The sequence below is a fragment of the Neophocaena asiaeorientalis genome, unplaced genomic scaffold (assembly GCF_003031525.2).
Source record: "Neophocaena asiaeorientalis asiaeorientalis breed wild unplaced genomic scaffold, Neophocaena_asiaeorientalis_V1.1 scaffold5, whole genome shotgun sequence".
NCBI classification, from domain to species: domain Eukaryota; kingdom Metazoa; phylum Chordata; class Mammalia; order Artiodactyla; family Phocoenidae; genus Neophocaena; species Neophocaena asiaeorientalis.
In genome coordinates this window covers 15,337,765-15,351,165 of record NW_020174698.1, presented here as the reverse complement: position 1 = coordinate 15,351,165, position 13,401 = coordinate 15,337,765, and the positions used below count along the sequence as shown (strand labels likewise).

At 36.3% G+C, this 13,401-nt stretch overlaps 1 protein-coding gene across 9 annotated transcripts in view; it reads right to left on the bottom strand.

Moving 5' to 3' along the window:
• Positions 1-13,401, bottom strand: part of MAN1A1 (mannosidase alpha class 1A member 1) — a 194,144-nt gene that overhangs the window by 130,066 nt on the left and 50,677 nt on the right. For all 9 annotated transcript variants that reach the window (XM_024758978.1, XM_024758981.1, XM_024758980.1 and 6 more), the window contains exon 5: positions 10,535-10,615. In XM_024758978.1, coding sequence (XP_024614746.1) covers positions 10,535-10,615 — 81 coding nt within the window. The remainder of the gene's footprint in view (positions 1-10,534; positions 10,616-13,401) is intronic.

Below are 13,401 nucleotides of genomic sequence, written 5' to 3'. Positions count from 1 at the left end.
ACACACTGTCATACAGAGTGAAGTCAGAAAGAGGAAAACAAATACCGTATGCTAACGCACATATATGGAATCTAAAAGAATGGTACTGATGAACCTAGTGGCAGGGCAGGAATAAAGATGCAGATGTAGAGAACGGACTTGAGGACACAGGGGGGGAAGGGGAAGCTGGGACGAAATGAAAGAGTAGCATTGACATAAATACACTACGAAATGTAAAATGGATGGCTAGTGGGAAGCTGTTGCATAGCACAGGGAGATCAGCTCGATGCTTTGTGATGACCTAGAGGGGTAGGATAGGGAGGGTGGGAGGGAGGCTTAAGAAGGAGGGGATATGGGCATATATGTATACATATAGCTGATTTACTTTGTCGTACAGCAGAAACTAACACAACATTGTGAAGCAGTTATACTCCAATAAAGATATTAAAAAAAAAAACACCCAACACACATGCTACAGTTGTTATTTGAATTAATAGTTAAATCTAAATTGAATAATAAGTCTACTTACTGACTAGAGGAAGTGCATGACACAAGACTAAAGTAAGAAGCCACTATTTAATAATTTTAATACCAAGTTAGCTATAAGAATTGAAACACAGAAGTTAGCAGCAATTTATAAATTAGAGCAACTATCACGATTATTATATGAAGAACTTAAAAATATCTGTTAAAATAAGATTAAACAAATAAATGCATCAACCAAATGGGACTTATAAGACAAATGTGACAATCTCTTTTGCTTATCTGGTCTAACCCTAACCTTCTATCTAATGGCACAAATGAAAAACAAAAGTGTTTATAATAAAGAGCTGTGAAAAAATTCTTGTGTTCTATGCCCATATCATTAAACCTCTTGGATTTCCTCATTTTGCAGGACCCTGGAATTAGTCACTATTTGTACTGCTTCAGAGGAATGGGATACCTCAGATTAAAATAAAGATCAATTATTAAGTTAAAAACAAACATTACCCTCAAGGCTTAGGTCCACTTTATTATCAATGTAAAAGAATTTCCAGCTAAATTATAAGATGAACTTCCAAATGCAAAATTAATGGTTGTATATCCATATATATCAACAGATCTCTCTTGGAGAAACACTTCATAATGTATCAGAAATGACTTAAGTTACTAGAATAGTTAACCCTAAGATTTGTCAATGAACTATCTTCTAAAACATTTTAAAGAAAAAAACTTTAAATACATAAACTATAAATCTACATCATAAAATGGTAACACAAGAAAGCTTTGTAAATGAAATCTTTAGAAGACATACTTTAGAAGGCACCTACTATAGACTGAATGTTTCTGTCCTCCCAAAATTTATATGTGAAATGCTAATCCCCAATGTGATGATAATTTGGAGGTGGAGGCTTTCCGAGGTGTTTAGGTCATGAGGGTGGAGCCCCCATGAATGAAATTAGTGCCTTTATAAAAGATATCCTAGAGAGCTCTTTCACCCCTTCTGCCATGTGAGGACATTTAGAGAAGACGGACATCTATGAAACAAGAAGCTGGCCCTCACGAGACACCAAATCTTCTGGCACCTTAATCTTGGATTTCCCAGCCTCCATAGCTATGAGAAATAAATGTTCATTGTTTATAAACAACCCAGTCTATGGTATTCTACTATAGCATACAGTAGCTTGAACGGACTAAAGGAAATTCAAAACAAATTCACATCACTACAATCAAATTTACTAAATTTATTGTAGATACAATTTCATCTAGTTATAGCTTAAAAGAAACAGCTCTGCATAGGTACATAGTTGCATTTAATCTAATCAGTTAACATGCATTTTGTTTACATTTCTACTGCCAACTCTAATCATCTGTACTGACTTCTTAAGGCTCTAGAGTCATGAATGTTTGTCCAACAATCATATATTTAATTTTCATACTGCATGAATATTTTTCTCTTTTTTGTTTAAACAGTAACCTTTGTTCAGTACATATTTTCATATGGATTTATGAATATTATGTAAAGTGTTTATATCTTAGAAAATTTTAAAATAAGTTCACTGATGCTTGAAAGTTGTTTTTTTTTTTAAGACCTATTTTTTTTCAATTAAAATATTTTGCACAGTAAGCTATGCAGATAGCTTCTGGCAAAATCCCTCCTTAATCACTCAGTCTTGTGATGTTATCCTGGATTATGACATCACTCAAGACTTCCCTATTTTTTAAATATCTTGTTCATACATTCCACTATATAGCCTTAACTTCCAGAGCTTCTAGTCATCTGCTAAATTACTGCTACTTCTACTATCCTACTTCAACTAAACATCAGGCAATTTAACCAGTCCATTTTCTCTCTAACCATCACTCACCGGTTTTTTTTTCATACTGTCTTATACTCATTCTTGGACTTTATGGTCTGTAATTTTAATGAAACTTTTTGCCAATACCATAAAATCCATACTTTTTTGGTGTCTCTGTCTCATCTGTCTAGCAAAACTCAATGAAAACACACCAACTACCTTCTCCATGCTTGTATCTGAACTGCTGAGCACTACTGGAGAAAGAAATATCATACATCTGAGGATTGATGCCACCATGAATTCATGGTCACCCACGTAGATACTGTCCAGAAATTCTACCATGTATCTCTAGTCACAACCCTCTCTAGAATGACAATTTCAAATTATACACACTCATCTGAAATGTCTATTCTCTCCCCGTGAACCTCAGCAGATGTCCTTGTCTGATGCTTCTTCATATAGTTAACAGGGGCCATCACATAGTAAACATCTCATATCTTTGCCACCAAATCTACCAAGTCACTGACATGTGTGCCCATTTTCTCCTCTACCCTCTCATACTGTAGTGGAGGAGGGACCACTCCCTAAGGCTATCTGTCCTCTGAATCCTACCCTCCCTTACCTTCTAAAAGACCTTCTCCTCTTCAATCAAAATCAATTTGGATTATATGCTATTATTCTACTAAAAGTACTTTCAGTAAAGTCATCCGTGACCTCCATATTGCTACGTCCAAAGATATTTTCAGTCCTTAAACATCTTGCCATAGCAGCAACCTCTGACACAACTGAACACTTCCTCATTTTTCAAAATACTATTTTCCCTTTGCTCCTGTGATAATCACATTTATTAGTTTTCCTCCTACTTCTGGGATTACCATTTCTTAGTCTCCTTTTCTAGCTCCTTCCTCTCACCAATGCCTAAATGTTAAGGCTCCCTTTTTTCAATCTATAAGAATTCTCAGCAGCCCCATTCCCTTCTATCCCTTCTATTATCATTTAGCTGTTGATGACTCATAAGTTCAAGCTTATAGCCTACTTCTATCTTCTACGTTTGAGATCCCTAATGTCTGGTTGCTACTTGCTGTCTTGTAGCTAGACTGTCCAACTTTGAAGGCCAGCTCTGCTGCTTTGTATGCCCTTGGGTAAGTTACTTAACACTCAGTGCTCTGTCTTTCCCTATGTAAAATGAGGATAAAAACAATATCTACTCCTACTTTACAGGGTTGTTATAACATCTAAATGAATCAATATTTGTCAGTGGAGACTGTTTCTCTTGTTCACTGGTTCTGCAGCACCAAGTGCAGTCAGTGCTTCAGTGCAGGTATTCAATAAGCATATGCTGATCCACTAAATAAATGAACTTACCAGATGGTAACTTATCACAATTCTCAGGAATTTTCTATTAGTCCCATTAAATTTTAAGTTCCTTGCTATAGGTACCTCATGATACCTTCCTAAAGGACATTGCAATAATTTCAAAGAAAAATAATATACAGAAATATTACTAGAAAAGTACAGCTTTTGTTTAAGTCACACACATACATACACACACAAATTTAGTATTAGAAATCTATGTCAATATGATTCAGACAATAAAAATGATTTAAGTATTGGTTTTAACAGACATTGTAAATTATGAAATGATTCACTATAAATCTAAATATAAACATATTACCTCATCTTGTACATTAGGTTTTGCAAAACAACAAGTTCCTGGTCTGAGCAAACACTTAAAGAGGAAGTGGTTGGAGGAAAGGCACCAGGTCCACAACGTCTGCTCAACACAGCAGGGTGCTGCTGAAGAGCAATGATTAGCTCCCCCACTAGACAACTGCAGTACTGATGACAGGCATTCCTTTTCTACAGCATAGTTTACCTGGGTTTCTCAACTTTACTGTTTGAAATTTGGAGGGTTACAGGAGAAGTCTAGAATAGGAGATGTTTCTCACAGAAACAGAATTTTGTAGACAAGTGGTAGAAGAGTAGCCTTTTACTTGACAAGTCAGGGAATATGTTTTCCTATCCCAAGGCATGACTCTCTAATTACTACCCTAGGGCCATAGTATGGAAGTCTTTTCCTTGTGGTGCAGACTAATTCCAGTTTGGGGACCCTTGAAAAAATTCCCCTCTTTTCACAAATTCCTATCTTCTGCTTCTCCTAGCAGCTGGGAAGGCTATACAGTTTAACCCAAGTCAGTGGCTACTGTGGCAGTCACTAGCACTATTTACTCCCAGGCGTGTGGTGGTAACACTGCATCCTGTCCCCCAACCCTTTAAATTACAGTGACCATGTGACTTGCTTTCGCCAATAAGATGAGAGCTGAAGTAACAAGTGTCTTTTCAATAGACATGTTAAAAGCCAGTGTGTGATTTCCCAGGTTCTCTTTTGCCACCTCAACACCCTGCCTCCTGCCTTGGCAAATGGAAATGACTCAGATGGCAGCTGCTGCACCAGTCTGGGCTCTGGAGGGAGGATGATGAGAAGCAGAGTTGTGGGCAGAGCATGCAGCATGGGCAAAGCATAAAGAGTGTGTAGAACGTATTGTCTTAAACCATTGAGATTTTGAGGTTGTTACTGCATCATAATAGGTCTATTCTCACTGATACAAATTTGTAGTCCACTTACTATATGCAAAGTACTGTGCTAAACTAAAAGGGATACACATATTTCATTAATAAACAAGTTAATTTTCTGAGTTTCCCTCTCCTTTAGGTGCCAAGCCCTCTCATTTGGTCTACCACATTTATCACATGCAAATCTATACCAGCTTCTGCCACTTATACCTTAGCCATGAATAGGCTTTGGAGCTGAAATTCTTGGCAAACTGTAGAACTGCTTTCATGTATTACTGAGATAAAGTTCTTATGGCTAATAAAACTTCTGTGCTTCCAAAAACAATTATAAATACAGGATAGAGCTTTGTACAGAGTGAGACACATAGAAAACCTGAGTTAGGGAATAGGTATGATTTCTGTAATTCAATGTAGGCCAAAAAAAGGTAGCATTTTCATTTGATGAAAGTGTACATTATTTTAGAATCGATTCCATGTACTCCTAGATCCCTTTTAAAGTACAAAATAAACTTCCAATCTTAAGAAAATATTCAACATGAGACAATTTAGCTCATTAACCACAGAAACAATTACAAATTTAAGCAAAATTACGGTAATCTAATATCATTTTGCTAAGTTAAACCTTTTAAAATGAAAATATTACCTATTCAGTTTATCATATTCCTTTATTTTATAAAGTTTCAATAATGAATGCTAAACAGTAAATTAATATCTAAAGTATATATAAGGATCATCACTAAACAAACTCTACAAAATTGATGTCCAGCACCCCAAACGTCTGAAGCCTATTATGAGAAAAAAATAGATCTTTCCACCACTACACTCACATTCTCAATCTTATTTCTCTCCTCCCTACTCCACAATCCTACCCACTTCATGTTTTCCCCCTTGATATTTTTAAAATTAGAGGTATTAGCTACTTCTCTTTTTCAGTAAGTCCTTCAGCAATCTTTTGTAGTGGTGTCTCTGGAGCAGTGGATTTCTTTTGGTTAATTTGGGAAAACGTTCTTTTGCTGCCTTCAGAATGAAGGCTACCTTGGCAGAGTAAACTGATCTAATGTAAAAATCTATTACGTGTGTTTCCCCAGTCTTGGGTCAGATGCCCTTGTTGCCTTTATTCAATGAAAGCTCATTCTTCAATCTTTTTAGCTTTGATGAGTTGACTTTTTCTAGTTCACATACTTAAAACATATTACTTGAATGTTTCCTTTGAGGATTAAATACCTTGTCAGTTCTAAATGTTCTCTCTCAATTTACAGAATAAAGTAGTTTTTCAAATCAGGAAAAGCTTTCCTAAGTAGTATTTTATTATATTATCAGTTTCCATACAGCTTGTCTATTTCCTCTGACACCCTTATTCATCATAGTGGAATTATGTCTTTTTCTTGACTCCCAAACATCTTTTCTTCCTACCCTTCCAATAGGGCCTTCAATTTCCTATTCAGGAATTATCTATACTTGGTCCTCATGGGATACTGAATTCAAACCCCGTGGAAGACTTTTTATCATAACCTCTCTTTCATTTCCTAAGATCCTTAAGGGACCACATTAAATAAAACTGCCAATTGACCTCCTTCTTCTGGAACTTTGTGTCTTGACAAGGGTAGGAAAAAATTAGTGCATGTTTATTAATTCTAGGGTGACCCAGAGAGATTGCTGAGCCATAGAGATCCTCTGTGGCAACTTGAGAGTGCTAGTTCCAATTTCTTCTTCAGCCTTCTCTATGAGTCTGTGGCATTACTATATCCCATTAAGTTTACTTTCTGCTCAATACAGCCACTGATTTCTGTTGTCAAGCAAATAATAATAATGTGGTATAGTCATACATGCTATTTTCTACGTGTATCATCTTCTCTTGAAATGTCTTGTTTTGCATTTGCCAATTTTCAATATCACTTTTGCTTTGGTTACTCTTATTCTACAGTAATATTTCCCAAAATTTGTTCTGGGAAACAATGTTTGTAACTCAGTGTTAGCAGATGTTACATTAAAAAAAAAAAAAAAAAGAGGGAGGTTATAGTTAAGTAAGTATGGAAATACAGAGATAAAAAAAATTAGTTTCTTTTTCTGTAAATTGTGAATTTCTAAGAAAGAATATAGGATGTAACTTTTTCCAAATTTATTTTTAGTATATATACAGATACAGATTTATCCTGCCATATCTAAAGAAACTAGTGGTCTGTAGAACATAATTTGGGTAATGATATTCTAGATGCTATTTACTATCTCCAATGAGGACTTTAGTTTCCGTTGAGCTTATAATAGAGCAATGCTATCTCTTTTATTTATTTTTATTACTGATCATTTAGTATTTGGTATTCATCGTATTTTCATCCCATCTGTTTGTAATTCTCATGCTTATCTGCATTTCTTATATAGACTCTGGAAATCTTGCGGCTCGGCTTTTGTTAAAAAAATAATACTACAAAATATTTTAACTGAGCTAGGGCATTTCAAGTTTTTGAATATGTCCCTGTAATCAAAGTATATGTCAACAGGTATTTCGTGTTCCTATTGTTCTTTTCGTAGGTTTAGAGGTCCATTGACATTCTAGATTATTGTTCAGTGTTTCTAACTGTAATTTTCCTGAAGCAGGTAACGCAAGTCAGTGGTATTTCCTCTTCTGTCTTTGTAACATAAACGTAAGAATCTTGAACTTACATCAGTGTGGGCCTATATACTTCTGATGGTGATTTATAAGATGTTCTCAGAATACTCCTGAACCTCAGCGATGAAATGAGAATGTTAAATTATGGTGATTTAGTAGTCCCTCTATGAGATAACTTAAGAAGATGAATTTTCCTAGACTATCTTAGTAATACCTTGATCTATAAAAGAGTGTGTAGCATAGAACTTTATCAACAATCTAAAACCAACTAATCCATAATGTGGCCATGTTGATGTGCTTTCTATCAAACGAATGCCCAATTTTTCATTTTGATATGGAGACAAATAGATCAAGCTCAGACTTAGGGTAAAATAATTTTCCTTGATCACATTCCTGACAGCTAATTCTCCTGAGTGCATTGGTCAAATGAAAGGCAACCATCAGTGATGAGGTAATAACTGGGGGGAAGAAACAGGAAATGATGGTAAAACAGTCTTATACTAATTGCTTCTCACTTGGCAATCCCACTTTAGAGGATAAATATATTTATTGGCTGATTATAGCTACATTATTCAAAATATAGGAATACTGGAAGCAACCCAACTGTCTAACGTTTAGGGAATAGTTAGCAAAAACTATGCTGAGAAGATGAATCTTTAAGAACTAAAATTAAAAATGTATTCTATAGAAACAAAGAAAAGTATTGATATATAAGAAAGGAAATACCTAAGGTAACTTTTATCATAAAATTAAAATACAGAAAATATAGATATAATTAACACAATGAATGTTTTGCACAGGGATAAGGACAAAGCATATATACTAAAAGAATAATTGTTTTCAATGGAGGTGTTTTTTGTAGTCCTTTTCTTACTAAAGTTAGCTAAGTATAGAATTTAAAAATATCCTTACAGGGCTTCCCTGGTGGCGCACTGGTTGAGAGTCCGCCTGCTGAGGCAGGGGACGTGGGTTTGTGCCCCGGTCCGGGAGGATCCCACATGCCGCGGAGCAGCTGGGCGCGTGAGCCATGGCCGCTGGGCCTGTGCGTCTGGAGCCTGTGCTCCGCAACGGGAGAGACCACAACAGTGAGAGGCCCGCGTACCGCATATAAAATTAAAATACAGAAAATATAGATATAATTAACACAATGAATGTTTTGCACAGGGATAAGGACAAAGCATATATACTAAAAGAATAATTGTTTTCAATGGAGGTGTTTTTTGCAGTCCTTTTCTTACTAAAGTTAGCTAAGTATAGAATTTAAAAATATCCTTACAGGGCTTCCCTGGTGGCGCACTGGTTGAGAGTCCGCCTGCTGAGGCAGGGGACGTGGGTTTGTGCCCCGGTCCGGGAGGATCCCACATGCCGCGGAGCAGCTGGGCGCGTGAGCCATGGCCGCTGGGCCTGTGCGTCTGGAGCCTGTGCTCCGCAACGGGAGAGACCACAACAGTGAGAGGCCCGCGTACCGCAAAAAAAAAAAAAAATCCTTACAACGTCTTAGGCAGATGATTTTATCTGTAGGCAAGCTATATCTGTATTATATTTATATCAGTATATAAACATATGTCTCCAGTAAGCATACACACATATAGAAACAAACACAGGTATATAAACTTAAGATACTGTTATGAGTAAAAAAGTATCCTAATCTACATGATGCATATTTAGAGGAAATACATAATTGTTTCTCTTTGCATGCTCCATTACTCTATCTAAGCCCAGATACAATGAAGTCCTTATTTCCTCCAAATTGTCTCACCCCACAGAAATGATGAAGGAAGTTAAAACCAAGGTCATCCTAAGTATGTCATGCCAAACACAATGAGAATACACAGGCACTGGATACTCAAAGACATATATTCTAAAAGTATAAACTTCTTTAGTAAAAAACAGTAATTAATTTTAATTATGAGTTTTTAAAAATATGGATTCCCAGGCTTAGCGTTTAGAACATCCTACATCAAAATGAACAAATGAAGTTATGTGCAACTGGAAAAAGGGAAGAAGAAGGATAATGAAGAACAGGGTTTATCACAAACAGGACAGATACAGGGAAATATAGAAGCCATCCATATACTTTGAAAATCTCTATGGTAGAATAAAATCTAAAAAGAAGGAGAATGTTAAGATCGTACAGGCTGTTTTGTTATGACTAGGAAAGCATCTGAGAGACGAGAAACAAAGTAAAGCAGTCTTTCTCATTAAGCATATATTGCTCTGCTTAAATTTGTTTGAAGGAGAATAGAAATACATGAACTAGTACACTTGGTAAGATCCCCTCTTCCCCCCAGCCAGATTGCTCAGGCTAACACAAATCTGATTGATATGCAATTGAAATACGTGACTGTTTTTCCTGATGTCAGCTTTTAACACTGTTGAAATTAAAGGTGAGGTCCATTCTAATGACTCTTAGTGGACTCTTAGGTTGTTATTCATAAAGCTGTCCAAAACCTTTCAGGATAATAGCACCTGTGCTCTTCATGAGCATGATACAAAAATCCTTTCTTAATCTATTGATAAAAGGCAGCTAAATTAAAAATTCCTTCTTTGTTCTGAGCAGCGATAATTAATTAAGCTCCAACCTAGGAGGAGCTGCAAAGCACTTTATGTAGGGTTACTGGCCTACAGGACTTCTAACTGGGAAGCTGAGTATCTCACTCACCCCCTCAGTTTCTTAAATACTCTAATTTTTATATCTCACTTGCCAAGCTTTATTTCAAAAAAGTTTTTATTAAGTTAATATTATACTAACATTAAAATAATTTTTAAAGAAAGAAATCCACAAACCTGCCACTATACTAAACTCTTTACTTTGTCCATAGGCATATATAATTTGTAGTTTTAATCACACCACACATAACATAATGGAGCCAGGCTTTTTTAAAGGCACTGCCTAACATTTCCTGACAACATGCTCTGTCAGACTTTCCCAGTGTGCTCATTTAATTAGTACTTATTATAAGAAATTCAGTATATGCTAGAGGCCCATGAAAACGTGAAAATTTAATGGATACCATAAAAAGCATACTTTACTTGGAGAATATCATTTTAAGACACTTCATAATTCCCATTTATATGCCACTTTTCATCTTACCTCTTCTCCAGACAGGTAGTAAGCTGAGATTAGTCCACCGACAAAGCGTATATTTACTTCAAAAACAGAAACTTCAGCATTCTGTGGAAACAAAATAAAGGAGGTTCATATATAAATGGTAGTACACAACTGAGAAAAATATCACCATGATAAAGTGCACGAAATATTTAAATTTTGTTCAATCCTACGTGCTTGCCCAGAGAAATTTATACACAAGAGGGAAAAGCCCTGCCTTCTAACAGTGTCAAAACACATGTAAATAGATCAAAAAATTTTGACTCTTAAAATAACAATTATAAAAATATTTATAAAATGAAGTTATTTCCTCCCTCTATTCAACACTAGATACAATACTCAATATTCTTTGGGCAGATGCGACAGGCCCAGGACATTCTATTTTTCTATTCTGTGTTATTTTATTCATTTGCCTGTTTTTCTTCCCGAAAGACCATTCAGACTCTTCATACTTTTGCTGGTAGTTCAACATTATTCTAGAATTCTTCCCACACCATTTTAAAGTAGCACAGCTAGAATGTAAATAGGATTTGAAGCTGGAGTGACTTGGGTTCTAGTACTGGTTCCCAAATGTTCTGTCTGTGGTCTGGGATGATCACATTTCTCTGAGAAGAAATTTTATCTTTGCATAAAGGAGATTATAATAATATATGTTGTACCTTGTTAAAACAGCTCTTATATACATCAATAATAGCTTGCTTTTATTATTATTTACAAAGCTCTATATCCTGTGCTAATCTCTACATGGACTATGTCATTTAGTCTTATATCAACTGTGTGAAATAATTACTATTCTTACATCCATTTTACAAACAGAGAAACTGAGATTTATAGTGGTTACTATGACTTTCTTAAGGTCAGACAACTAATAAGTGGTTGAGGGGTTCCCTGGTGGCGCAGCGGTTGAGAGTCTGCCTGCCGATGCAGGGGACGCGGGTTCCTGCCCCGGTCCGGGAAGATCCCACATGCCGCGGAGCGGCTGGGCCCGTGAGCCATGGCCACTGAGCCTGCGCGTCTGGAGCCTGTGCTCCGCAACGGGAGAGGCCACAACAGTGAGAGGCCCGCATACCACAAAATAAATAAATAAATAAATAAGTGGTTGAATCAGGATTTAAACTTGACTACTCTGATTCCTGGTTTAGAGCTGTTATCCTGACTCCTATATCACCTCACATGATAATGCATCAAGTATCTTTATTAATGGTCATATAATTGTGGCATATAATTAGTAATTATTGCCAATACTTTTATTATTTTACAATATTTGACTACTACATGGATCTGTCCTACATTCTATTACTAGATAATTTAGCACAGCTAACCTACAATAGATGGTAGGTACACTTTGTTACCGAACCAAACTTGGGTCCACTTGCCCACACACACTAAAGCCAATCTACTGACACCATGTTGTGTGTGGTAAAGGAGAGTACAACGTTTACTGTAGGGCACTAAGCAACAAGAATGAGCAGCGCGTGCTCAAAAGACCGGAACTCTCGATGGCTTTCAGGGGAGGGGTTTTAAAGGCAGTGTGAGGGAGGGGCTGCAGGGTGTGTGATCAGCTCGTGCACCATTCTCGGATTGGTTGGCATCAAGGTGAAATTTCAAGCGTCATCAACCTTCTGGTTTCAAATGGCCTAGGGTCTATGTGCTTGTGGTCAGCAGTTTTCATCTGGTGTGGGCCTGCTTCCTGTAAAAAGAACATAGGAATGTGTGCCAGGCCTTTATGTATATCTTTCAGGGGACTGGGAACTCGGTGATTCTGTGATGTGGCGGATTTATAGTCTAACTTGTTACCAGTTTCCTGGCCCAACAGCTATTCTTTGTTTCTACATCTTCATATTTCCTGATCATTAACTCTTCAGCCAGCCTTTTGAGACTCAGGGGAGGCCTAGAAGACTAAAGAAAAAGCCTTTTGCTTCAGAGGATAGGGACACAGGGGCTTGTGTATGGTTTCAGCTTCAAGCTTTTGTTAGCTTCTTTTCATGTTTGTTAGGCCTACCCAGTAATTGTTCACTTTTGCCTGGTGTCAAACAATTCGCTGAAATCACAGGGGCTAACAGCAAACTAATATATGGAGTCACATATCCAGCAGATCAGCTTAGTCACAATCATCTGAGATATTATTTCCTTTAACATTTATTAAGCAACTACTATGTGTCAGGCACTGTCCTAGGTTCTAGGGACATGGCAATGAAGACTCATAAGGTCCTCAAATTCATGGAGTCTACATTTTAGTGGGCGAAAACAATTCCAGAAGAAAAAAAAGAGGTATATTTTCTTTAATTTCCACATGCTTTCTCTAAAAAGGTATAAGGATCTAACAAATTAAAGCTAAGTAATTGCTTAAGTTAAAAAAATTTTTCAAAAAATTTCTTGCAAAAGGAAGGTCATGAATATTACTTGGGAGAGACACATACTAGGCCAGAGTTAGGCAAAAGCATCATAATATAAGACTCTGGTGAGTTCGTTCAATTGTATTTCATAATTTGTAATATGCACCTAATACAATTTGATTAAAGTACTTTACATGGGAACAATTTATCTGTGATGTGTATTACTCTGAATGAGTATTACATAAATATTGGTAAAAGCTTTAATATTCCACAAAATTACTGATAAGGAAAGAGAAAGTGAATCGTTAATTTGTTTTGGCTCACACAGCTATACTTCTTATGTCTAAAGGTAACAACGTCTAATAATAAAATCTAATAAATAAAACCCTCAAATCCTATCATTCTCAATTTGTACTTGTGTTTTTCAGTTTTTAAACCTAAGAATAGTCCTCCACGTTTCTGCCTACTGAAGTCTGTTAAGATGATTTTATATTCTTATACTAGCTTTGGCTTCAT